We start from the raw sequence: 26,905 nt of genomic DNA, 5'->3' as shown, positions 1-26,905 counted from the left end.
GTGACAGACGGAGTTTAATTTAGTTCAATGCGAGGTGCTTCATTTTGGGAAACCAAATCAGGGCAGGACTTATACACTTCATTGTAAGGTCCTAGGGAGTGTTGCTGAACAAAAAGCCTTGGAGTGCAGTTTCATAGCTTCTTAAATGTAGAATTGCAGGAAGATAGGTTAGTGAAGAGGGTGTTTGGTATGCTTTCCTTTATTGGTCAGAGTATTGAGTACAGGAGTTGGGAGATCATGTTGCAGCTGTACAGGACATTGGTTAGGCCACTGTTGGAATATTGCATGCAATTCTGATGTCCTTCCAATTGGAAAGATGTGAAACTTGACAGGGTTCAGAAAAGATTGGATATTGCCAGGGTTGGAGGATTTGAGCAATAAGGCGACATTTAATAGGCTGGGGCTGTTTTCCCTAGAGCATCAGAGGCTAAGGGATGACATCATAGTGTTTATAAAATTATGAGAGGCATGGATGGGATACATAGACAAAGTCTTTTCCCTGGGGTCGGGGTGGGTGGGGGTGAGGAGGAGGAGGGGGGAGTCCAGAACTAGAGGGTATAGGTTTAGGGTGAGAGGGGAAAGATATAAAAGAGACCTATGGGGCCACTTTTTCACACAGAGGGTGGTGCGTGTATGTAAGTGGTGCCAGAGGAAGTGGTGGAGGATAGTACAATTGTAACACTTAAAAGGCATTTGGATGGGTAAATGAATAGAAAGGATTTGGAGGGATATCGGCCAGGTGCTGGCAAGTGGGACTAGATTGGGTTCGGATATCTGGTCGCCATGTACCGAAGGGTCTGTTTCCGTGCTGTGCATCTCTATGACCGAGTGCCAAATTGGAGAGAGGAAAGGAGGGTGGATCAAGTTAAGGCTTGGGAGAGTGAATACTAAATAAAGGTGTATGTGAAGTAGAAAGAGGACAGTGGAGTAAGTGCTGGCTGCAAAGATGGCAGAGGAATCTAGGACGTGGCCAAAGCAGAACTGTGGTCAGTATCGTACTGAGGTGGCTTGGGTCGGGTGGATTGTGAAAAATATAGATCCAGCTGAACAAGGGCAGAGTGTCAGTATCTGCAGAAAGGTTATGAATTGTGAGGTTCTTGTTCACAGGTGACTGGATATTGCGGAATGGCAGTGACCAGGGAGTTAGTAATTGAATGCCAGGTAGAGCCCAAGGGAATGCAGTAGATGTGGTGAGGAAATGACTGACATCTGGAAAAATTTTCATCCTGATGGCCCTTACCTGCCACATAAGCTCCTTCAGTAAAACTTTCCCAAGCATTCACCCTGATTACAAGAGGACAGAGATCAATCCTAAATGAGTGTCTTTTCTATCCACAAATACTTGACTGGTCTTGCTCACAGTCTGAATTCCCTGCATCTTGGCCTCTGATCCTTCAGAGGAGGGATCCCCAGTCTCTCCCTCTACACTCAGGAAATCTGTGACTCTGCACATAACAGCCCAACAATCCTATGAACCACAATATGGTGAGATTCAAATGGCTAGCTATCCCTTAGTGCAGTTTGTTTGCTTCCTGCGAGTCAATCGACTTTGACAGTATTCCTGTTTGCTAAGACTGTGCTTGTTTCACCCTGCAGGACCGTGTGAGCTGTACCACGAGCCATGGAGAAGGAGGGCAGCATCCAACTGGAGGTGCCCGATTTCAGCAGCTCGGTGCTGGCCCAGCTCAACCAACTGCGGATGCAGGGGCGGCTCTGTGACATTGTGGTCGACGTCCAGGGGAAGTCCTTCCGTGCCCACAAAGCAGTGCTGGCTGCCAGTTCGCCCTACTTCCGTGACCATATGTCACTGGGTGAGATGAGCGCTGTTTCCATCTCTGTCATCAAGAGCCCCGCGGTGTTTGAGCGCCTCCTGGCCTTCTGCTATACGGGCAAGCTGTGCCTGCAGGTGGCCGATATCATCAGCTACCTGACAGCTGCCAGCTTCCTCCAGATGCAGTACATCATCGACAAGTGCACGCAGATCCTCGATGGCATTCACTTCCGAATTGATGTCTCTGAAGTGGAGGCGGAGTTGAACCAGGACGGTCCCAAGCGCCCGGCCCAAACCCGCAGCATCGCTACCCCAAGCAGCCGCCGTGGCCGGGCAACCTCGGGTTTTAGCCGCAGAAGCCCACTGCAGGACGAGTTGGGGAGCAGCGGGGCTGATGAGAGGCTGGTTAGAATTGACCGGGTGGGCCAGTGGTATGTGGAGACAGGGGTCAGTGGCGACCACAGCCCAGAGGCTATTCGGCAAATTGGCGGGATGCGGATCAAGACAGAGACGCCAGATGAGTGGATCATGTCGGAGAACCAGCCATCCGGGGAGGATGGCAGCAGCGCAGAGGAGGTAACAGCTATGGTGATTGACAGTGCTGGGCACAGCACCCTGGTCCAGGAGGCCTTTCCCACCGCTGCCTCAAGTGGCAAGATCTCAAGACCTTCCAGCAGCTTCAGTGAGATGGACAGGTACTGAGAGAGGGGCAGGGTTCCTCGGTCAGCATAATTCTTTTACTGGGATGCTGGGCTTGTGATGTTTGTAAATGATAATTCTTGACATTGTATGCTGCATTCTGGACCTTGGGCTTTCCCAAATATTTTCTCGTCATTTAAATATTTTGAACATAGGAACGGGAAGTGGTCATTCAGCCCCTCAGATTGTTCTGCATTCCAGTTTAGAGTGTGGCTGATCTGTAACTTAATTCAACCTCAGTGATCTTGGTTTTTGGCAATTTTAAAAAGCGATACCTCTTAAGAAATCAAATTAACCCAAAAACCAGACCTTAAAGGGGTTCTGTAACAAAATGAATTGTGAAGGAAGCTTAAGTTTAGGTTGATATTTTTGAGGACAGAATGTGGGAAGATGATGCGCTCCTGCAATTGCAGAGGTCCTTCAGCATCACCCAGTGTGATGTTGTCTGTGTCCTGAGCAGGGACATAACTGTAGAAGAGGGGCAGTTATCTGTCTTGGTTTTATAGCACAAAGTGCTTTTAATCAAAACCTTATCAGTATCCATGTTTAAATTTTCACTTGACCACATCCTCAAATGTTATTTGGTGAGGAGGATTTCCTTTGAGTGGAAAATTGCTTCCTGACATATTCTGAACACTTGGCTTAAATTTTAAGGTGTTACCTCTTTATTTCCATCAGAAGTTTCTCTCGCTTTCACCTGTCCTTTAAATCATTCTAAAGAGCTCAATTCAATGACTACACTCTCTCCTAAACTCAATGGACCACAAACCTAATGTATTCAACTACTGTGTTTGTTGTTCTTCATGCCTCCACCTTTGAATCAACAGCAATGGCAGTGGCTGTACTGGGAAAGTGATTTCCCAAACCCTTTTCTCCTTTCAAACGAAACAAACTGACTTAATTCCATCACAATGATCAGGCTTGTGTCACTATTGAATATCCATTGTTTGATTGTAAATCCTCTCCTTCCCAACATATACTTGTAGCCTACGTTGGTCTTGACAATGCCTTGACTTGATGTTGAATTCACAGCCTCATACTCAAATTCCTTCAGGGCCTCCTCCATCCTGAACTGTAACCCCTGCCAACCCTCCAAGTTATCTGAGCACTCCAGTTTTGGCTTCTCAAGCCAGATTTTAAGCACTCTACCATCGTCTTAGAACCCGGCTCACTAATTTAAATTTTAAATCCCTGGTTTTTTAGATCATCTTTTATTTCTGTGATGAATTTTGTTAGGTCATGCTTTTTATCAATTTACTGTATTAAATGTACTATATCATTTGGTAGTATGAGACAGGACTGTTTTTGTCTGATATTCAATGTATCAATGAGCACAATGTATCAAAGGTTTGCATGGAATTTGTGTGATCTGTACAGGTGCTCATGTACAGATTAGTGTGTGGACGCATGGGTTTATTGAATGTGAATAAGTTAAAGGCCATCAGTTCCAGAACAAACAGAAAAATCATGCTGCTTGAATCCTTACAGAATGGTTAGAATTGGACTTGTGTAACAATGAGCTATTTGTTCGTTAAGACCAGCATTTCAAGGGTATGAATTGACTTGGCTATATGGTTTTACTCAGGACACACTTCAGCTTGTAAATTCCAGGCCAATTAGCTTATCCTGTTGTAAGTAATATATTGTTTCCTCCAATCCTTTTGTAAAAGTCCAAGTCTATTGATTCATAGAATCAGAACTGGACATTTCAATCTATTGAGCTGGTTCTGCCATCCAGTTAGATTGTGGCTGGTCTAAACATATCTCAGTTTTCTTTTGGTGACTTTGAAAAGTCATCGCCTGTTTCCCTGTCTTTCTGAACACTTAAAACCAAGGCCATCTGCCCTGTTGTTCACAAAATCCTTTAATACTGTTTGGAAGAAGAGCAGGCAAGTTCTCCCTAGTGTCTGGCCAAAGTTAATCTCTGAACTACTGCCACCATTAAAAACAAACCATCTGGTTATCGGCTTACTGTCTGTATGATCTTACTGTGCATAGACAGACTGCTCGTATTTAACTCTAGCTTAATATTTAATTAATCACGGAGGGCTTTGAGGTTGTGAAAAGCATTTTATTTTATTTTTTTCTTTTGTAGTCATTGACAACCTCTTAGATTCCCTGCAGTCATCCACGTCCAATCACCAGAGGCCCTTGAAAAACATACTTATTGTTGAATTTGTTGCCCTCGCCCTGTCAAACATTCCCTTATTGAACCAGTGGGTTTCTTCCGTCTCCTGAACTGTTAATGGCTGCACCACTGCCACATATTGGGATACAGAAACGAGCACATAGGTGCAGCAGGGAATCAGGAAGGCTAATGGAATATTGTCTCTTATTTCAGGGGGGGGGGGGGGGGGGGTTGGGCAGATAAGAGTAGGGAAGTCTCACTGTGACTATACAAAATGCTGGTGAGACCTCATCTGGAGGACAGTCAGCAGGTTTTAAAGGAAAGATTGGAGCAGTTCTGATGAGATTGACTGGAATAATCTGGAGGGACAAAGGCTAAAAGTTTGGGACTCCATTCTTTTAAACCCCAATAAATAATGGGTGATCTCATGAAATATATAGGAATCTTAAGGAGCTTGATTGGGTAAATGCTGAGATGTTTCCCCTCAGGGGAGAGTCTATGACCAAGGGCAGTCTCAGAATAAATGGGTACTAATTTAAGACTGAGACAAGGAGGAATTTTTTCTCTGAGCGTTGAGTCTTTGGAACTCCTTGCCATGGAGAACTGTGCAGGCACAGTCCTTGTGTATGTTTAAGGCTGAGATAGATGCATTCTTAATCAGTAGGGGAATTGAGGGTTATGGGAAAAAGCAGAAAAGGACATAAGGAATGTTGGATCAGCGTTTTGAATGGTGGAGCAGGCTCAAGAGACCAAATGGCCGACACTTGTTCCTGTTTCTTCTGGCCTTCTAGTCTAATCCTGTATGTAAAAGAAAGAACTTCTCTCACTAACATTGGTCATCTTAATAACCACTTCTAATGACTTCATCAGTTCACCCTGAGTCTGGTTTCCAAAAGCTGAGGTCTTTGTTGCACTGTCTTCCTTCATGGTGAGTCTGATACCAGGCTCAGTTTAGATCACTCTATTCGACTAAATATTATACCTGACTTTAACTGAGCTCTTCCTTAGGGTCAGACATTAAAGTGACAGATGTGATTGTGATGCAACAAGTTAGAGGGACATGGGCCAAATGCTGGAAAATGGGACTAGATTAATTGAGGATAACTTGTCGCATATCTTCATTTTTGCGACGAGAGTGGAAATCAGGGGGCTGTCAGGAAGGTAAATTCTTCATTTAAAAACTTAGCAGAGTGCAGAGGCTTCCGGGACTACTTTTGTCCCCCTATGAGTACATACGTTGGGTGTTTGCTAAACCCAAGACTCCCCACCACCTCTAACATTACACCACTAGGAGGGAAATGAAGTCAGCTTTTTTTTCTCTTTCGTTCCTTAATAAGGGAAGTTAGCAGGGTTGGCAATGCAGGCCGAGCAATGTTTTCCCCAGTGGGAGGTTGAGGTGAGGGACACCATTAGTGATCCAGATGGTGCAGCTGCAGGAAGTGCACTCAACTCCGTTTCCTTGAAGACAATGTGAGGGTATAGGAGCTGGAACTGGATGATCTCAGGATCATTTGTGGGGCAGAGACGGTTATAGATACAAGCTGCAGGAGGTGGTTACTCCTAGAAGTGAAGATAGTTGGGTGACTGTAAGAAGGGGTAAGAAACAGTCAGTGCAAGGATCCCCTGTAGCCAGTCTCCTGTATAACATGTATACCATTTTGGATATGTGTTGGGAGGTACTTAACGGGGTGAGCCATGGGGTAGAGGTTTCTGGCACAGTGTCTGTCCTTGTTGCTCCAAAGGGAAGTGGGAAAATGAGCAGAACATTAGTCATTGGGGACTCCATAGTGAAGGGGACAGATAGGAAATTTTGTGGGAATGAGAGAAAGAGACTCTCACTTGGTGTGTTGCATCCCAGGAGCCAGGGTTCACGATTCTTCTGATCATGTTTTCAGGATCCTTGAGAGGGAGCAGCCCCAAGTCGTGGTCCATATAGATAACAACGGCATAGGTAGGCAAACTGATGGGGATGTCAGGCAGAAATTCAGGGAGCTAGGGTGGAAGCTTAGAACAAGCAGAGTTGTCATCTCTGGTTTGTTACCCATGCCACATGCTTGGAAGAGGGAGAGAGAGCAGTTGAACACATGGCTACAGGGATAGTGCAGTCGGAAGAGATTCAGATACCTGGATAACTGGGGCTCATTCTGGGGTATGTGGGACTTTTTTAGATTACATTACAGTGTGGAAACAGGCCCTTCGGCCCAACAAGTCCACACCGACCCGCCGAAGCGCAACCTACCCATACCCCTACATTTACCCCTTACCTAACACTACGGGCAATTTAGCATGGCCAATTCACCTGACCTTTGGACTTCTTTGGACTGTGGGAGGAAACCGGAGCACCCGGAGGAAACCCATGCAGACACTGGGAGAATGTGCAAACTCAACACAGTCAGTCGCCTGAGGCGGGAATTGAACCCGGGTCTCTTGCGCTGAGGCAACAGTGCTAACCACTGTGCCACCGTGCCGCCCAAATAGACTTATACACCGTGCCGCCCAAACTTATACAATTAGGATAGTCTACACCTGAACCAGATGAGTACAAATATCCTGGGTGGGGTTGGGGAGTGGGGGGTTTGGGGTTGGGCATGGATTTTGTGAATGCTCTTCGGGAGGGTTTAAACTAATTCAGTGGAGGGGGATGGCTGGGAAACTGAACTGTACAGGAGCTATAGCTCCAGTGTACAGGAGGTTGAGAATAGTGAAGTCCTGAATATGATTTCAAGGTTGCAAGGGTGTACTGGCAGGTAGGAAGGTGTTTTGAAGTGTGCCTATTTCAACGCCAGAAGCATCTGGAATAAGGTTGGCGTACTTGCAGCATGTATTGGTATCTGAGACTTCAATGTTGTGGCCATTTTGGGGACATGGATAGAAAAGGGGCAGAAATGGTTGTTCCAGGTTCTGGGGTTTAGATGTTTCCATAAGATCAGGGAAGGTGGTAAAAGAGGGGGGTGGTGTGACACCGTTAGTCAAGGACAGTATTATGGTGACAGAAAGGACATTTGAATACTTGCCAGCTGAGGTTAGAAACAGGAAAGGGGAGGTTACCATGTTGGGAGTTTTCTATAGGCATCCGAATAGTTCCGGAGATGTAGAGGAAAGGATTACAAAGATGATTCTGGATAAGTGTGAAAGTAACTGGGGAGTTGTAATGGGTACTTTAACTTTCCAAATATTGTCTGGAAACACTATAGTTCAAGCAGTTTAGATGGGTCAGTTTTTGTCCAATTTGTGCAGGATGGTTACCTGACACAGTATGTAGACAAGTGCAACAAGGGGTGAGGCAACATTGGATTTGGTACTGGGTAGTAAACCTGGCCAGGTGTTAGATTTGGAGGTAGATGAGCACTTTGGTTTTAGTGACCACAATTTGGTTACATTTAATTTAGTGATGGAAAGGAATAGGCATATACCACAGGGCAAGAGTTATTGCTGGGAGAAAAACAAGTATGATGCGATTAGGCAAGATTTAGGATGCATAGGATGGGGAAGGAAACTGCAAGAGATGGGCACGTTTGAAATGTGGAGTTTGTTCAAGGAACAGCTACTAGTATGTACCTGTCAGGCAGGGAGGAAGTGATCAAATGGGGAAGCTGTGGTTTACTAAAGAAGTTGAATCTCTTGTCAAGACGAAGAAGGCTTGTGTAAAGGTGAGATGTGATGGCTCAGTTAGGGTGCTTGAGTGTTACAAGTTAGCCAGGAAGGGGCTAAAGAGAGAGCTGAGAAGAACCAGGAGGGGGAATGAAAAGTCTTTGGCAGGTAGGATCAAGAAAAACCCTAAAGCTGTCTCTAGGTATGTCAGGAATAAAAGAATGACTGGAGTAAGTGGGCGGCACGGTGGCACAGTGGTTAGCAGCGCCTGAGACCCGGGTTCAATTCCCGCCTCAGGCGACTGACTGTGTGGAGTTTGCACGTTCTCCCCGTGTCTGCGTGGGTTTCCTCCGGGTGCTCCGGTTTCCTCCCACAGTCCAAAGATGTGCAGGTCAGGTGAATTGGCCGTGCTAAATTGCCCGTAGTGTTAGGTAAGGGGTAAATGTAGGGGTATGGGTGGGTTGATGGTCGGTGTCGACTTGTTGGGCCGAAGGGCCTGTTTCCACACTGTATTGTATTGTAATGTAATGTAATCTAATCTAATCTAATCTAAGATTAGGGCCAGTCAAGGACAGTAGTGGGAAGTTGTGTGTGGAGTCTAAAGAGATAGGAGAGGTGTTAAATGAATATTTTTCATCAATATTCATACAGGAAAAGGACAATGTTGTCGAGGAGAATACTGAAATACAGGCTAGTAGACTAGACGGGATTGAGGTACGTAAGGAGGAGGTGTTAGGAATTTTGGAAACTGTGAAAATTGATAAGTTCCCTGGGCTGGATGAGATTTATCCTAGGATTCTCTGGGAAGCTAGGGAGGAGATTGCAGAGCCTTTGGCTTTGATCTTTAGGTCATCACTGTCTACAGGAATAGTGTCAGAAGACTGAGGATAGCAAATGTTGTCCCCTTGTTCAAGAAGGGGAGGAGAGACAGCCCTGGTAATTATAGACCAGTGAGTCTGTCTTCTGTTGTGGGCAAAGTTTTGGAAAGGCTTATAAGAGAGATGATTGATAATCATCTAGAAAGGAAAAATTTGATTAAAGATAGTCAACACAGTTTTGTGAAGAGTAGGTCGTGACTCTCAAAGTTGAGTTCTTTTGGAATATGACCAAACAGGTGGTTGAGGGTAAAGCCTTTGATGTAATGTATTTGGATTTCAATAAAGCGTTTGATAAGGTTCCTCACAGTAGACTATTGCAGAGAACACGGAGGCATAGGATTGAAGGTGATATAGTGGTTTGGATCGGAAAACTCCTTGCACCCTTAAATCCGTCATACGTACCTCACTCATTAACACAGTAATTGTCTTAATGAAGGGATGTTTGTCGTTTGATGTGTGCCCCCGAATGCAGTGTCCATTGCAATCCAGTACGTATTGGTTTTTCAAGTCCCTATTAAAGGGACATTAAAAAGAACCCTGAATAATAACCCGAACAGTCTGATATCCTTGGGACATATGTGTTGAGGAGCCTGGGTAATTCAGCCGGTGGGGGATCAGCCCCATAATATGGGGATCCATTTTTCATGGCTCTGTTCAGTTGTTCAAAAAATACGTTTTAATAAAAAATGTTGCTGAAAGAACCAGGAGGGGGAGATTATCTTTATGCAGTGGGTCAAAATGACCTGGAGTGCACTTCCTCGTGGAAGTAGATCAATAATAACTTTGAAAGAGCTGCAGGATGGGAAAAGTGAGGGCAGTGGTAGAGGACGAGAACTAGGACTAAGTGAATAGCTTCTCCATAGGGGTAGCACTGACAATATACCCAAATGACTGCCTTTTATGCTGTTGCTTATGTTCTTCTGTCTCCTTTGCTGCAGTGCAATGGAGCTGATGTGAATGTGATTGTAATCCACAGCTACAAATTAAAATAGGTCTACCACACTTATTATTCATGTAAGTTGAAGAATAGTAGGATCGACTGCTGCCAACTTTGAATCTTGAATTATCTGTAAATCTGAACGAACTTTGAGTGAAGAGAGAATCATGTAAAAGAGAGAGTCTCTCTCCAATCAACCCACTCATGATGTGGATAAAGCATAGCAGTTACAAGTTGCAACTGACTGGAGCACATGAAGTAAAACCCAGCCCCTTCCAACAATATTTGGGACAATTTTGTAAAACTGTACATCACAATTTGCTGTGAGAAATGGCACAGGTCATCACTATTACTGGTTAATTACTGCACCAAAAATTTTGTCTGATTCTTTTTTTCTTCACCTTACTGGCTGCAACAATGTTCCTCAATGAAAGAATATGCTTTCACTGGTGCGCTAACATGCATCTGTCTTTTGTCTCGATGTCTAGCCTTTGTACAGCACTTCCCAGTATTGGGTGACATTGACTAAGCTGTCCATTATTGATGTGTTTGCTAATCAGGTTTAGTCCATCTGGCAGTGTTGTTTGCACCGTGCCCGAGCGCCACAGAGCAAGGAGTGAGTCTCCAGCCAAAAATGAAGAACGGAAACAGCCCAACTCTCAGGTAACACCGTCCATGGTAGTGAAACAGTCCTGCCCGTCTCAGTCTAACCAACTGCATCCATCCCACCATCAAATGTTTTTATGTTGTTCCAGAATTTCTTTCCTCCCCAGTTCTTTTGATGGGATTTGCTCAAAATTGTAGGACAGTCCCACTGATGATGGATTGGAGGCGGACTGCAGTGCATTACAATATCCGATGAAAATGTGTTTTTTTTAATTTTACTAATGACATTGTGGTGTGGGTGTATTGATTTCTGGTTACAGCAGGTGCTGTATTTTAGGAACAACTCTGACAAAAGAGTTCAGCGAATTTACCCTCTATCACCCTGACGTTGAATAACATACGTGCTTAAATATAAGAATAATAGAGCTTTGCTAAATTGAGACAGTTTTACTCACGCTTTTCATCTTGCATTCATCAGGACAGATGCAAGAATACCAAATTGGAAGTCTCAAATGTGCTATTCTTGCGTCATATTCTAATGAGTGCAAGAACAAAAGTTTCAACAACAACAAAATCTGTACTATTGGGAGTTGATTAATAATGAAATTATTAACAAAATAGCAATGAATCTATCAGTCTACTGTACACCTGGAGAGCTTCGGGGACCATCGATTTAGTCACTTGTTCCTCCCGGATTATGAGGATTCTGGAATCCAATGTATTTTCTGAAAGAAACCTGTATTGAAGAAATCAACACAAACTGCTTCTACCAGGCAAAGCTGTTCCACTGGATAAATTCTCACACTGAAATAATGAGAATATTTAGAGACAGCCCAGGAAAATTCAGCAAAGTGGTGGGGAGGATATGGACTCATTTTGCAGGACAGTTTGGGTGATAAGCTGCAAGAGTGTACTGTACCTACATGTTATGGGAGCTGGTGGATCCTATTGTAGTTCATTATGGCCATATTTAAAAATTGGCTTGATAGTGGGATGCAGACAATAATAGTGGAAGGATGTTGTGGCTGGACTGGAAGCCTGTGACTATTGGAGTGCCTCAGGGTTTGGTGCTGGATGTGATGCAGATAACCGTTTGTAATCTTTGTCGATGATTTGTTTGAGAATATACAAGGCACAATTAGTAAGTTTGCTGATGATACCTAAAATAGGTGGACAGGTGAGGAAGGTTGTCAGAAATTGCAGCAGGACGTTGATCAGTTGGGGAAGTGGGCCGAGAAGTGGCAAATGGTGTTTAACATAGATAAACGTGAGGTCTTGCATTTTTGGAAAGTCAAATCAAGGTAGGAGTTTGGTGGATGGTAGGCCCTTAAGGAGTGTAGTGGAACAAGGGGATCTGGAGTTCAGGTTCACACTTCTCTGAAAGTGGAGTCACAAGTAGACAAGGCAATGATGAAGGCTTTTGGCATGCTGGCCTTTGAGTATACAGGTTGAGAGATTATGTTTCAGTTATAAAGGACATTGCTGAGGCTGCACTTGGAGTATTGTGCTCATTTTTGGTCACCTTGTTAGAGGAAGCATGTTATTAAACTGGAAGCAGTGCAGGCGAAATTTATAAGGATGTTGCCTGGACTCCATGGTCTTGAGTTATAGGGAGAGGTTGTACAAGCTAGGACTTTTTTCTTTAAAGTTTAGGAGACTGAGGGGGATCTTTGGAAGAAATAGCAGGGCATCTCAAAATAAATTGTCCCATTGTACGGATGCCGCATGGTTTCATGAAGGGCAGGTCATGCTTAACTAATCTTTTGGAATTCTATAAAGACATTATGAGCAACGGGGACCCAGTAGGTGTGGTGTACCTAGATTTCCAAAAGGCCTTTGACAAGGTGCCGCACACGAGGCTGCTGCATTAGATAAGGGTGCATAGTGTTAGGGGTAGTGTATTTGCATGGATAGAGGATTGGTTGACTGACAGGAAACAGAGTGGAGATAAATGAGTGCTATTCTGGCTGGCAATCAGTGACCTGCAGTGTGCCTCAGGGATTTGGGACCACAATTATTTTCACTTCATATAGATGATTTGGAGTTGGGAACGATGTGTACGGTGTCAAAATTTGCAGATGACACTAAGATGAGTGGCAGAGCAAAGTGTGCAGAGGACTGAAACTTTGCAGAGGAACATAGTTACATTGAGTGAGTGGGCAAAGGTCTGGCTGATGGAATACAATGTTCGTAAAAGTGAAGCCATACATTTTGGTAGGAGTAACAGCAAAATAGATTATTACTTGAATGGTAAAAAGTTGCAGCATGCTAATTTGCAGAGGGACCTGTTTGTCCTTGTGCATGAATCTCAGAGGGTTGGTCTGCAGGTACAACAAGTAATTAGGAAGGCAAATGGAATTTTGTCCTTCATTACTAAAGGGGTTGAGTTTAAAAGCGGAGGTAATGTTACAGCTGTACAAGGTGCTGGTGAGGCCACACCTGGAGTACTATGTGCAGGTTTGGTCTCCTTAAGAATGGATGTGCTGGCACTGGAGGGGGTGCAGAGGAGGTTCACTAGGTTGATTCCGGAGTTGAGGGGGTTGGCTTATGAGACGCTGAGTAGATGGGGATTGAGAATGAAGAGAGGTCTTTATAGAACTATATAAAATTATTAAGAGAATTGATAAAATAGAAAGAGGTAGGATGTTTCCACTGGTAGGTGAGACTAGGGCAAGAGGGCACGGCCTCAAGATTAGAGGAAGCAGGTTTAGAACTGAACTGAGAAGGAACTTCTTCACTCAGGTTGTTAATCTGTGAAATTTCTTGCTCAGGGAAGTAGTTGACGTTACTTCAGTAATCTGTTTTAAAGCTAAGGTAGATACTTTTTTGAAAAATACAGGAATTAAGGGATATGGTGAAAACATGGGTAAGTGGAGCTAAGTCTACAAAAAGATTAGCCGTGCCCTTATTGAGTGGTGGAGCAGGCTCGAAGGGCCAGACGGCCCAATCCTGCTCCTAATGTTCTGATCTTAATAGAGGTGAATAAGATCATGAGAGGCATGGAGGGGTGAATGCACTCAGTCTTTTTCCAGGGTTGAAGAATCAAGGTCTTGAGAGCATCAGTTTAAGGTTAAAGGGAAAAGAATAAAAGGGAACCTGAGGGTAACGTTTTTACACAGAAGATGGTAAGCATATGGAATGAGCTGCCAGCGGAAGTGGTTGAGACGGGTACATTCCCAATTAAAAGGCATTTGGACAAATCCGTGGAGGAGAAAGGATTAGAAGGATATGGGCCAAGTGCTGGGAAATGGGGTTAGCATGGAGGGAAGCTTTGGTTGGCATGACCAGTTTGAGCCAAAGGGCCTGTCTCCGTGTTGGGGGACTCTATGACATCTGTAGCAAGTGTTGGTTGCTTGAGGAAGTCTGGCTTCAGTTGATGAACTGGGCTCTGAATTTTGAACACTGCCACACATCAGGTCGGGGGAGTAAGCTGGGCATTGCTTGTTTCAAGAGGCAGTCACACTCCCTCGATTAACTATCTCAAATTTGGTTAGTGGTCAGGGATAGGAGGGTGTGACTACAGGTGAGGCAGACGGAGCGATTCCGGAAGTAGTGATGAAGGAGCCTCAGCCCTTGTGCTTGTCTGACAGGTTTGAGATTCTTGCTCCCTGTGTGGATGAGTGGGGCTGTCGGGAGGTTGAGCAAACTGATCAGAAAGTGAACTATAGTTGTAATTGAGGATAGTATAGTCAGAGGAATAGATATCTTTCTCTGTGGCTAGGATCGAGTGTCACCAAAGCCTGGTCCCCAGTTAAGGATATCTTCTGGGCTGCAGTGGAGCTTGGAGTAGGAGGGAATAGATCCTGTTGTCGTAGTCCACATAGGTACCAGCGGTATCGGCAGAAAGAGGCTCTGCTGACAGAATATGAGCAGCTAGGGGATAAACTAAATGCAGAAACTAAAAGGTGGTAATCTCTAGAACACACAATAATACAACACAGTACAGGTCCTCTGGCCCACGATGTTATGCCAACCTATGAAACCAATCTAACCTACACTATTCTATTATCATCCATCTATTTATCCAATTATCATTTAAATGCTTTTCATGTTGGCATGTCCATTACTGTTGTAGGCAGGGCATTCCATGCCCTTACTACTGAGTAAAGAACCTACCTCAGACTTATGTCCTATATCTATCACTCCTTGGTTTCAAGCGATGTTCCCTCATGCTAGTCATCACCATCTAAGCAAAACTGCTCTCACTGTCAACCCTATCTAATCCTCTGATTATTTTGAATGCCTCTATTAAATCACCTCTTAGCCACCTTCTTTCTAATGAAAACAGCCTCAAGTCCTTCAGCCTTTCCTCATAAGATCTTCCATCCATACCAGGCAACATTCTGGTAAATCTCCCCGTACCCTTTCCAATGCTTCCACATCCTTTCGATAATGTGGTGACCAGAACTGTACGCAATATTCCAAGTGCGTCCGCACCAAAGTTTTGTACAGCTGCAATATGATCTCATGGCTTCAAAATTCAAGCCCTCTACGAATAAAAGTTAACACACCATACACCTCCTTAACAACCCTACCAACCTGGGTGGCAACTTTCATGGATATGTGCGCATGGACACAGATCTCTCTGCTCAACCACACTGCCAAGAATCTTGCCGTTAGCCCAGAATCACTTCACACTTTTCCACATTAAACTCCATTTGCCACGTCTCAGTCCAGCTCTGCAGCTTAACTGTGTCCCTCTGTAACCTGCAACATCCTTCCGCACTGTCCAAAACTCCATTGACTTTAGTGTCATCCGCAAATTTACTAACCCATCTTTCTATGCCCTCATCCAGGTCATTTAAGAAAATGACAAACAGCAGTGACCCCAAAACAGATCCTTGCAGTACACCACTAGTAACCAAACTCCAAGATGAACATTTCCCATCAACCACCACCCTCTGTTTTCTTACTGCTACCCAATTTCTTATCCAGCCCAGGGAACTTATCTAGTTTCACATTTTCCAGAATTGCTAACTCCCCCTCCTTATGTACCTCAATCCCGTCTAGTCTAATAGCCTGAATCTGAGTATTCTCCTCAACAACATTGTCTTTTTCCTGTGTGAATACGAAGGAAAAATATTCATTTAGCGCCTCCTATCTCTTCAGACTCCATGCACAACTCCCACTATGGCCCTTGACTGGCCCTAATCTTACTCTAGTCATTCTTTTATTCCTGACATACCTATAGACCGCTGTAGGGTTTTCCTTGATCCTACCTGCCAAAGACTTCTCCTGTCCCCTCCTCGCTCCTCTTGGCTCTCTTTAGCCCCTTCCTGGCTAACTTGTAACTCTCAAGTGTCCTAACTGAGCCATCACGTCTCATCTTTACATAAGCCGCCTTCTTCGTCTTGACAAGCGATTTAACTTCTTTAGTAAACCACAGCTCCCTCACTTGATCACTTCCTCCCTGCCTGACAGGTACATACTTATTAAGGACATGTAGTAACTGTTCCTTGAACAAGCTCCACATTTCAAATGTGCCCATCTCCTGCAGTTTCCTTCCCCATCCTATGCATCCTAAGTCTTGCTAATCGCATCATAATGGTTTTTCTCCCAGCAATAACTCTTGCCCTGTGGTATATACCTATTCCTTTCTACTGCTAAATTAAATGTAACCGAATTGTGGCCACTAAAACCAAAGTGCTCATCTACCTCCAAATCTAACACCTGGCCAGGTTCATTACCCAATACCAAATCCAATGTAGCCACACCTCTTGTTAGCCTACCTTCATACTGTGTCAGAAAACCTCCTACACACATTGAACAAAAACTGACCCATCTAAACTACTTGAACTATAGTATCCCCAGTCAATATTGAGGAAGTTTTAAAGTCCCCATTACAACTACCTTGTTATTTTCGCTCCTATCCAGAATCATCTTTGCAATCCTTTCTTCTACATCTCTGGAATTATTCGGATGCCTATAGAAAACTTCCAACAGTGTAACCTCTCCTTTCCTGTTTCTAATCTCAACCCATATGACCTCAGTAGAGGAGTCCTCAAACACCCTTTCTACAATCATAATACTGTCCTTGCCTAACAACACCACACCTCCCCCTCCTTTACCACCTTCCCTGATCTTACTGAAACATCTAAACTCCAGAACCTGCAACAAGCATTCCTGTCCATGTTTCCGAAATGGCCACAACATCGAAGTCCCAGGTACCAACCCATGCTGCTTGTTCACCCACCTTATTCCGGAGGTTCGTGACGTTGAAGTACAACAAAGAACATTACAGCACAGGAACAAGCCCTTCGGCCCTCCAAGCCTTTGCCAATCCAGATCCTCTATCTAAACCTGTCACCTCCTTTCTAGGATCTGTATCCCTTTGCTCCCTGCCCATTCATGTATCTGTCTAGATGCATCTTAAATGATGCTATCATTCTTGCCTCTGCCATCTCTGCTGGCAACACATTCCAGGCCTCCGCCACCCTCTGTGTGAAGAACTTTCCCCACATATCTCCCCTAAACTTTACCCCCCTAACTTTGAACTCGTGACCCCTAGTAATTGAGTTCCGCACTCTGGGGAAATAGCTTCTTGCTATCCACCCTGTCTACACCCCTCATGATTTTGTAGACCTCAATCAGGTCCCTCCTCAACCTCCATCTTTCTAATGAAAATAATCCTAATTTATTCAACCTCTGTTCATAGCTAGCGCCCTCCATACCAGGCAACATCTTGGTGAACCTTCTCTGCAACTTCTCAAAAGCATCCACATCCTTTTGGTAATGTGGCGACCAGAACTATACGCTGTATTCCAAATGTGGCTGAACCAAAGTCATATACAACTGTAACGTGAGCTGCCAACTCTTGTACTCAGTATCCTGTCCGATGAAGGAAATCATGTTGTATGTTGCATTGACCACTCTACTGACCTGCATTGCCACCTTCAGGGAACAACTGACCTGAACACGCAGGTGTCTCTATGTCAATTTGTCCCAGGACTTTTCCATTTACTGTATAGTTTGCTCTTGAATTGGATCTTCCAAAATGCATCACCTTGCATTTGCCTGCATTGAACTCCATCTGCCACTTCTCTGCCCATCTCTCCAATCTATCTATATTCTGCTGGAAGCAGAATAAAAAAAAAGTAGACACACTTCAAACCACCTTCCTGCCTGCTGGTACATTCCTGTGACCTTGAAACTTTATTCATGACCTCACTACTCTCAACCTCCTGTACACTGGTGATACAATTCAGGTTCTCATCCCCCTGTTGAATTAGTTTAAACCCTCCTGAAGAGCAGGTCCCACCTACCCCAGAATGAGCCCCAATTCTCCAGATATCTGAATCCCTCCCTCCCTCCCTCCCTGCACCATTCCTGTAGCCACATATTCAACTGCGCTCGCGCTCTCTCTCTCTCTCTCTCTCTCTCTCTCTCTCTTCCTATTTCTATTCCTTCCCTCGCTTCCAAATGGCACAGGTTACAAACCAGAGATAACTCTGTTTGTTCTAGATCTAAGCTTCCACCCTAGCTCCTTGACTTTCTGCCTCACATCCTCATCTCTTTTCCTAACTACGTCGTCGGTACCTACATGGACCATGGCTTGGGGCTGCTTCCACCACCTCAAGGATCCAGAAAACATGATCCAAGTCACCACTGATCCTGGCACTTGGGAGGCAACACACCAACCATGAGTCTCTCTCATTCCCACAGGACCTCCTATCTGTTTGCTACATTACTAGCTGAGCCATGAGCAAATTGGCATAGGGTCAAAAAGATTGAAGAGTTAAAGGTGTAGCTCAGAGGTTGGTGTGGGAGAAATAGGTTTGAATTCATGGACATTAACACCAGTACTGGGGGAAAGAGGGAGCTATTCCAATGCAACAGGTTCCATCTGAATCCTGCTGGTGAGGATTCAACAGAGTTTATTAAAGTTTATTAATAAACTCAGCAGAGTTTATTAAAGTTTCCAGAACAAATCATAGGACAGAGCGTATGGAACAAGTCTAGAATCTAATTTCAGGCACAGCAGATAAGGGGGCAACAATGAGAAAGGGGGCAATCAATGTAGGACTGAGGCTGTCTTAAATGTGTGCAGTATATCAAGCAAGGTGAATGAGCTTGTAGCGCAGATTTAAATTGGCAGATACGATGTTGTTGGTATTGTAGATGTGGCTGCAAGGGGATCAGGGCTGGGAATTAAATATCCAAGAATACACATCCTACTGAAAGGATAGGCAGATGCACAGAGGGTTGCCTAGTTAGTAAGAAATGAAATTAAATTGATAGCAAGAAATGATATAAATTTGGAAGATGTAAAATTTGTGTGGCTAGAGCTGAGGAACTGCGAAGGGGAAAAGACCCTGATCGGAGTTATGTACAGGCCTCCTTAAGGTAAAGACCCCTCAAGAGGGGCCTCTTGGTTGGAGATCGGTCAAAAGAATCAATGGAATGTGATCTGTACAAAAGCAAGGGTCATTAGTTTATTGAATTAAAGCACCTTGACGCAATTCTGTCCAGCAACACAGAAGTTAAAGCTTCTGTATTCCATGGTGAAGTTGCGCAATTGCATTCAAAAATTACACATTATTATGTTTTTTAAGAGACAGTACAGACTTAATTACAAGAAAAGACCAATCAAATGTGACATGATTGACAGCAGGCTATTCCAATGATATTCCCTGGGAAAGGGATCTTAATTACATAAATCGTCATGTCATGGTAGCAGTTCAAGGTTAGTTCAAATACCAAATCACTGTCTTATGATTCAAATTATGAAAACTCCATGGTTTTCTCTTATCTCTAAATGCAGCCAACTTAACAAAACATCAGTTCAAGTACACAGGGTCAAATCATCACTTGCAGCCATTTAGTTGTTATTTTAAATTGAAAATTCATTTTGTGGTTAATAAAAATCTACATATACTTGTTGCTTCTGACAACAGCCTAAATTCAAATTTTAGATCCTCACTCCTAGCAGTAGTCAGGATGTGAGGAAGAAACTAAATTGGGACATAGAAAAGGCAAATTAGAAAAGCAGTATTACAATAAACATGTGGGGCTTCAATGTGTAGATGGACTGGGAAAATCAGGTTGGATCTCAAGAAAAGGAATTCGAGGAATGTCTACAAAATGGGTTTTTTTGGAGCAGCTTGCGGTTGAGCCAACTAGGGAACAGATGCAGTTTTGGATTTGGTGATGCATAATGAGGTAGACTTGATTATGGAGTTGAAGGTGAAGGAACTGGTAGTGGGTAGTGACCATAATATGATCAAATTCACCCATGCAGCTTGTGAGAGAGAACCTGGAATCAGACATAATGGTACTATAATTGAGTAAAGGTAACTATAAAGACATGAGCGAGGAGCTGGCCAGAGTTGTTTGGAAGGGATGTGAAGATAGTGGAGCAGCAAAGGCAGGAGTTTCTGAGGGTAACTAGGGAGGTACAGCCAAAAATTCACCTCAAGGAAGAAGGAAGAAAGACAAGGGGAAGATGAGGTAACCATGCCTGACCAGGGAAGTCAGGGACAGAATAAAAGAAAAACACTTACAATGTAGTGAAGCTTATTGGGAAGCCTTTAAAAACCAGTACAGAATAACTAAAAAAGCAAGAAGAGGGGCAAAGATGAAATGAGGGTAAGCTAGCTAGTAATATAAAAGAAGACTGCAAGAGTTTTTAGATGTAAGCGAGAGGCACGAGTGCTTGTTTCACTAGAAAATGAAGCTGGAGAAATGATAATGGGGAACAAAGAAATGACAGAGGAACTGAATGGTACTGTGTATTAGTCTTCACAGCGGGAGACACCAGTACCATACCTGATCTTCAAGAATAGGGGCAGGGATGAGTGTTGTGACCATCATTTAAGGAGAAGATGCTGGGGACGTTGAAAGGTCTGAAGGTGGATAAATCACCCAGACTGGATATTCTAAATCCCAGAGTCCTGAAGGAGACAGTTGAAAAGTTATAAAAGTATTGGTGATCTTTCAAGAATCACTGGAGTCAGAAAGGGTCCCAGAGTCCTAGAAAATGGCTACCACAACACTCCTATTCCAGAAGGGAGGGTGGCAGAAGACAGAAAACTATAGGCCAATTTGCTTGACCTTGGTCGTTGGTAAGGTTTCAGAGTCTTATGTGAGGGATGAGATTGCAGAATACTTCGAAGTGTATGTTAAAACAGGGCTGAGTCAGCTCAGCTTCATGAAGGGGAGGTCATGCCTAACAAATGTTAGAATTCTTTGAGGAGGTAATGAGCAAGTTTTACCAAGAGTCAGTGGATGCAATCTATTTGATTTTCCCGAAAGCCTTTGACAAGGTGCCACACAGAAGGCTGCTAAATAAGATAAAAGCCCATTATGTTAGGGGTAAGGTACTGACATGGTTAGAGAATTGGAATCATGGCAGAAGGCTGGGTGTGGGGATGAAGGGGTCTTTTTTAGGATGGCAGCCGGTGACTAGTGGATCAGTGTTGGGACCACAACTTTTCACAACTCGCAGGATGATGACATCACTGGCTAGGCCAGCAATTATTGCACACAGGACAGTAAAGGGTCAACCACATCCCTGTTCATATTAATGATCTGGATGAAAGAACGAAGGGCATAGTTGCTACGTTTGCAGATGATACAAAGGTCAAGAGGCAGGAAGACTGCAGAAGGATGTGAACAGGCTGAGAGTGGGCTAAGAAGTGGCTGATGGACTATAATGTTGGAATGTGTGAGGTTATGCACTTTGGTTGGAAGATTAGAGGTGTAGACCATCTTCTATTTAGGGCAAGTTTTCGAAGTCTGAAGCATGAAGAAACTTGGGAGTTCTAGTTCAGGATTCTCTTAAGATTATCATGCAGATTCAATTGGCAGTTAACAAAGCAGTATTGATGTTCATTTCACGAGGGCCAGAGTACAGAAGCAAAGATGTATTCCTGATGCTGTATAATGCTCAGACTGCATTTGGAATATTGTGTGCAGTTTTGAGCTCAGTAACTAAGAAAGAATATGCTGGCTTTAGAAGGGTCCGGAAGAGGTTTACAAGAATAGAGTGTCATCGGAATGATTTTCTCCATTGGTGCTCTTTACATTAGTAAAGAAGAAAAAGCACCCTGAGGAACTCATTGGCTGTAAACCGCTTTGGGATGCTTTGAGGTTGTGAACTGTGAACTTTCTTTTCTTCTAAAGAGAAGCTGAAGGGTGCAAATACAAGTCGTCATTCTGACACCTGCAAATTCAGGACATACTGATTGAACTCATGCCTTGCACTTGCCATTCTGTTATCTCAGCCTCTGCTTTAATGTTGTGTTCACGTACAGGCAGATGAGACTCCCCTGTTTGGTGTCAGTGGCTATGAAGAGTACCTCCGGGACCAAGAAGTGGCTGAGCGCTGGTACCGTTACAACCCTCGCCTGACATGTCTGTACTGCGGCAAGTCTTTTAACCAGAAGGGAAGCCTGGATCGCCATATGCGGTTGCACATGGGCATAACACCCTTTGTGTGCCGAATCTGCGGGAAAAAGTACACCCGCAAGGACCAGCTGGAATATCACATCCGCAAGCACACCGGGAACAAGCCCTTCCACTGCCACGTCTGCGGCAAGAGCTTTCCCTTCCAGGCTATTTTAAATCAGCACTTCAAAAAGAACCACCCGGGCTGCACACTGCTGGAGGGGCTACACAGTATTTCACCAGAGACCACCTCCAAGGGACAGAATGGGGAAGAATCCCCGCCTCAAGATGAGGCGAAAGCCATTGGCGAACTGATTCATACTTCCGTCTCAACTACTGGGCCAGACTGAATGTGCACTGGGGACAGATATTTGTCTGTAGCGCCTCGGTAGAGGGGGGGGGTGGGGGTCGGGGGTGCTGCTTTTAATTTAGTGTGAACTGTTTCGTTTGGATTTAGAACTGATTATACAAAGCGGTGTTTTCTTTTGCAGGAAAGGAACATTTGTTGCATTGCTCCAAGTTGCACGCAACCATTGCTTGTTTAACCTCATGACTTTCCCCCGCCTGATGAAGATAGCAGCAGAAAGTGATTGGACTGTTGCTGCATTGTGAGGGGGGAGAATGGGGAAGAAAGGTGTGTCATTCTCAGGTTCTTTGAAGACCAGGTAGCTAATGTTGAACAATTAGATCCAACAGAGAGCATTTTGACTGTTTGAATCTTCAAGGGTCCCACCAAGCACCTCACTGTGTGTTACACTCTGGGCCTATTTCTCCACCTATCCTGAAACAGCCCAGGAAACCTGTCTGCAAGATTCAGTGTTACTTCCCCAAAACTGTTTAAGGAACTTATTTGTAGGTGTCAACGTTCAGAAGGAACAGAAACAAAACTGGTGTACCTTCTCTTGGGAAGGTGCGAGTGTTGAAGGGGATGGGAAATGGGTTGAGGAAAAGGGACTACAGTGGAACTACTTGGGCAGATTCCTCGATGATGGAGTACCAATGCTGTGAATGGAAAACCCTGTGGTTCTGTACATTTCTGTAAACGAATGACAAAAGGTGTTTTTACTATAGGTAGCTAATATGTAAGAGAAATATGGATACTCCAAAGGAATGTGTGTGGCCAGGTTTGACAGTAGATTTATAGTTGAGTGGATTTGTGTGTCGTGCTTGAGTTGTATGTGTGTTTTTCAAACTGGGATATCCCATTATAATGACTGATGAGCGGTTTTTCTAATATACCTCTTATAGACCATCCAATGAAGCATTTGTGCATGGATTTGTGAAGCCTTTTATAAAAAAATTATAAATGGATTGGGAAATGTACAGAACACAGAATATTCCATTATTTATAGCATTCTTGGAATAAACTAATTATGTCACTGACTCCTTGATTTTGCTGCAGAAATACTTCTGCAAAGTGGGATTGTTCAGGGAAATTGGGGGTGGGGCGGGGGGGAGAGACAGAGTTTGGGATGATTTCGCTGACTCCCTGATTAGGTGTTTTCCACTGTAGCACATTGACAGACAAGACAGCTTCTTCCTTGCTCTCACTCTGCTCTATCCAAACTTGTTTCCCTTTCATCTAACATTTACGGACCCACAAATGCGTTGAAATTAATGCATTAACACAAAACTGGAGGTAAGGGACATGTGGATGATCATTGGCATTGTTGGAGAAAAATAATTTCTTCTGAAGAATTCAGATAAAGCCCAATAAAATTAGAGGGGCTGTTCAGGAGTGATTTCACACTTAAAGGTACTGGAATTCTGCAACTAACTTTCATAAATAGCTGTTGAGGTTGGGAGTCAATTGAAAATTTCAAAACTGAAGTTGTGGATTTTTTTTCCCCTTGGGTAAAGTCACTCAGCAGGACAGAACCAGGGTGTATAGATAGTTATGGTGACAAATCAGCTGTGATCTGATTGAATGGCAGCATTGCCTCCAGGATATCCTCTTGTTATAACTGTACCCTCTTGTTTCAGAGGCTACTGACAATCTGAATCTTTAGTGAGGGAGATTATCACATCAAAGCAAGGCTTGAAGAGCTTCATAAGTCAGCTGTGCCAGTCACATGATTTTAATGATTGAACCAGTAACTTGGCTTTTTATACACTGTAACCTATCCAGTCTGGAAATCTGTTGTTCAGAGACTCCAATTGTGTGGAATGTTTGAGTAGTCAGAGCATTCTCTCTTGATTTGGTTACATTGTGATCTAGTACTCTGCAGGAACATGGAAGAAACAGCACAGTATTTTGATTAAATAAAACAAATTTTATAATTAATTTTTTTATCACTCTTTCAGATAAATGCTCAAATGCTTTGTCTTTTCTGGTTCACTCGCTTCTAGTGTTAAGCATTTTAACACCTTTCTACAGTCCAGAAAATTCTGAAATCCACAAATGACTTGATCCTATTTGTTCTAGACTGCAGAGGTTACAGTGTATTGATTCCAGTCAGGACAAACACAGGAACAAGATGAATCATTCATTGAGATGATTACAGTAATTAGGCAGCATCAAGGTAGGAAGGAATTTCATATTGAGAGAAATCCTCAGAACAGATAGATTAGTTAGTTTACAGGAAAAGGGGTAGTAGCCAGTGGAATATTGCGATCCGTAGAGTTTATTACATGGGTTAGAAGGTATTTTGTTGTCTTTTAACATTGCAGAGTGAGAAGGTATACAAAGATGTTCCATCAAACTAATTCTCATAAGCAGATGCTTACAATTACATTTACCCGTCTGTTTCACTATTGATGTAGTTTCTACCTCATCACTAACCCTGGCAGTGAATTCCAAACCCTGGCAGTGAATTCAAAAAAAAACTTTATCATGTCTTTTATCTCACTTAATCTTATATTGATGCCCCTTGCTCTTGACTCCTCAACACTATAAATTATGTTCCCTTCTAAATTTTAAATATTCTGTATTTACCATGGTTTTAACAAGAAAAATTTAATTTTACAAGTTTTTGTATTTCCTTTCACTAGTCAAGTCCGTTCAGGAGTCTGCACTGCATCCTCTCCAAAGCTGTAATATCTTTTACATTGTATAGGTCAATCTGCAGACGTTACTTTGTCTGAAATTTTGATGCTTTATCCCTTAACTTCTTTTTATATACCTCAAGATAAAACAGAATAGAATTCCATTTTTTTTAAAAACCTTTATCCAATTTCAGTGTTGCACTGAACGTTTTACAATGTTTAAAAGACTGTACTATCCAGAGCTCCAAGTCTACTCCCTATCAGAATAATTTCTGCTGCTAACTGTACCAAAATGCATCACCCCATATTTGCAGTTACTTGCATCTAACTCTTTTTCAGCCCATTCCCTCTGTCTGGTGGTTTCCTTTAGTCTTCTAAAGAATGAAGTATAACTCCTGTTTTGGTTTATCTGCGTATTTTAATACTATTTTTAAGGTTAATGTTAAAATCCTTGATACATGCAGAGTGCATGAGTAACCCAGAGGGGAAACCTGTTGGATACCATTATTCTGCTTTTTATTAAACTGTTTCCTCTGCTCTGACCAGTTTTTAAATCTAGTTTCCCATTCCCCAACTCCCCCCCCCCAATTTCATAATGATTTATCTGCTGTCAAGTTCTCAAGTGACATCTTTGTCAGAGGCTTTTCTCAAATGCATAGAAAAAGCCCCAGTTTATCTCATCTACCAACTTTGTTCACTCCTCAGAGCTCTGAGTTTTGTTAAGCCTGATTGCCCCTTTTGAAATCTATTCTGATTGCTTCAAACTTTTTTTTAAAATATATATTTAACCAGGTATGCAGCATTTTGTTATTTGAAGACTTGGCCTGTTGCAGATGTTAATTGGCCTGTAAGTCCCAGATTAGCACTGACTCATTCTCCAGAGCTCTGGAAAAAGCTGTCACTCACTTTAGTCCTGAAATATAACTCCTTTGGCCTCTGTGCTCTCCTTCTCACAGCCTCAGGACAAACCTGACATTTGTATTAGGTCTGGGTCTTCAGCTTAATTTATCTAAAATAATAGTCATCCATCCATCGTTAACTAAGTGTTCATCCCTTCTTCAGTAACACTCTTTTCGTGAGTAAAGATTAATATCCCTGGAATTTTAGTGATCATCTGTAAATTGTCAACCAAAGATAGGATTAGAATGTTATGTTGGACATCATGTGGAACAGTTGAGGGAGTTGTTTGAGGAAAGTGTGAAATACAAAGAGCCATGTTGGGCAGAAAGGAACTGGACAGATTGGACAGGCTTTATGTAAATATCAGTTTTCTAATATATATATCTATTCACCTGGCTTTCCTGTTTCCTGCTTTCTGTTCTTTAACCTATCAGGATTGACCCACTTTACATGATTAAAAGTTAATGATTTCTGCTAAACTAGGTTCCCCATTACTAGTAAAGCTGATAATGATAGAGAAAATTATTTGAAACTTAAGTTATGAAAACGTGTTCAGGCTGAGTTCTGATTGGTCCAGTAACCTACGACTACTCAAGGACATCAGCTGAAAACATATGAGCCGCTCGCAAGCCCCGGTGGACAGAGGCGAAACCTTAGGTAAAATAAACTGATGCAAGAAAACTGTTTGTGCTGTGTGTGCTTTCAGATGTCTGATGTACTAGACTGCCTTGTTGAGCATTGAATGGTGGCTCACCAGTGAGATGAGCACTCCTAGCAGAAGCTTACTCCAACCTGGGGAGTAAGCCCACGCCACCAATATAATCAGTTGCTGGGGACTGCACGAAATCATTTAGTGCCACACCTGCTGCATCATACAACAAAACCTTTGCTTTCCTGTCTGTGCTCAATAAACTTTGACTCGCATATTAAACTACAATCTTACCTAATCCAGCCTTGAATTAATACAATGATCCAGCCTCCATTGCTCCCTGGGGAGCAGATTTCCACAGATTACTTGGAGAAGA

At 43.3% G+C, this 26,905-nt stretch overlaps 1 protein-coding gene across 4 annotated transcripts in view; it reads left to right on the top strand.

Moving 5' to 3' along the window:
• Positions 1 to 26,561, top strand: part of zbtb37 (zinc finger and BTB domain containing 37) — a 30,083-nt gene extending 3,522 nt beyond the window's left edge. For all 4 annotated transcript variants that reach the window (XM_072573355.1, XM_072573359.1, XM_072573356.1 and 1 more), the window contains 3 exons: positions 1,597 to 2,466; positions 10,565 to 10,667; positions 21,863 to 26,561. In XM_072573355.1, the coding sequence (XP_072429456.1) occupies positions 1,622 to 2,466; positions 10,565 to 10,667; positions 21,863 to 22,345 (1,431 nt within the window). In that variant the 5' untranslated portion in view covers positions 1,597 to 1,621 and the 3' untranslated portion in view covers positions 22,346 to 26,561. The remainder of the gene's footprint in view (positions 1 to 1,596; positions 2,467 to 10,564; positions 10,668 to 21,862) is intronic.
• Positions 26,562 to 26,905: the final 344 nt, after the last annotated feature.

The sequence above is a fragment of the Chiloscyllium punctatum genome, chromosome 7 (genome assembly GCF_047496795.1).
Source record: "Chiloscyllium punctatum isolate Juve2018m chromosome 7, sChiPun1.3, whole genome shotgun sequence".
Lineage (NCBI taxonomy): Eukaryota > Metazoa > Chordata > Chondrichthyes > Orectolobiformes > Hemiscylliidae > Chiloscyllium > Chiloscyllium punctatum.
Note: the sequence above shows the minus strand (reverse complement) of the source record. Positions and strands in the feature narration are given on the sequence as shown.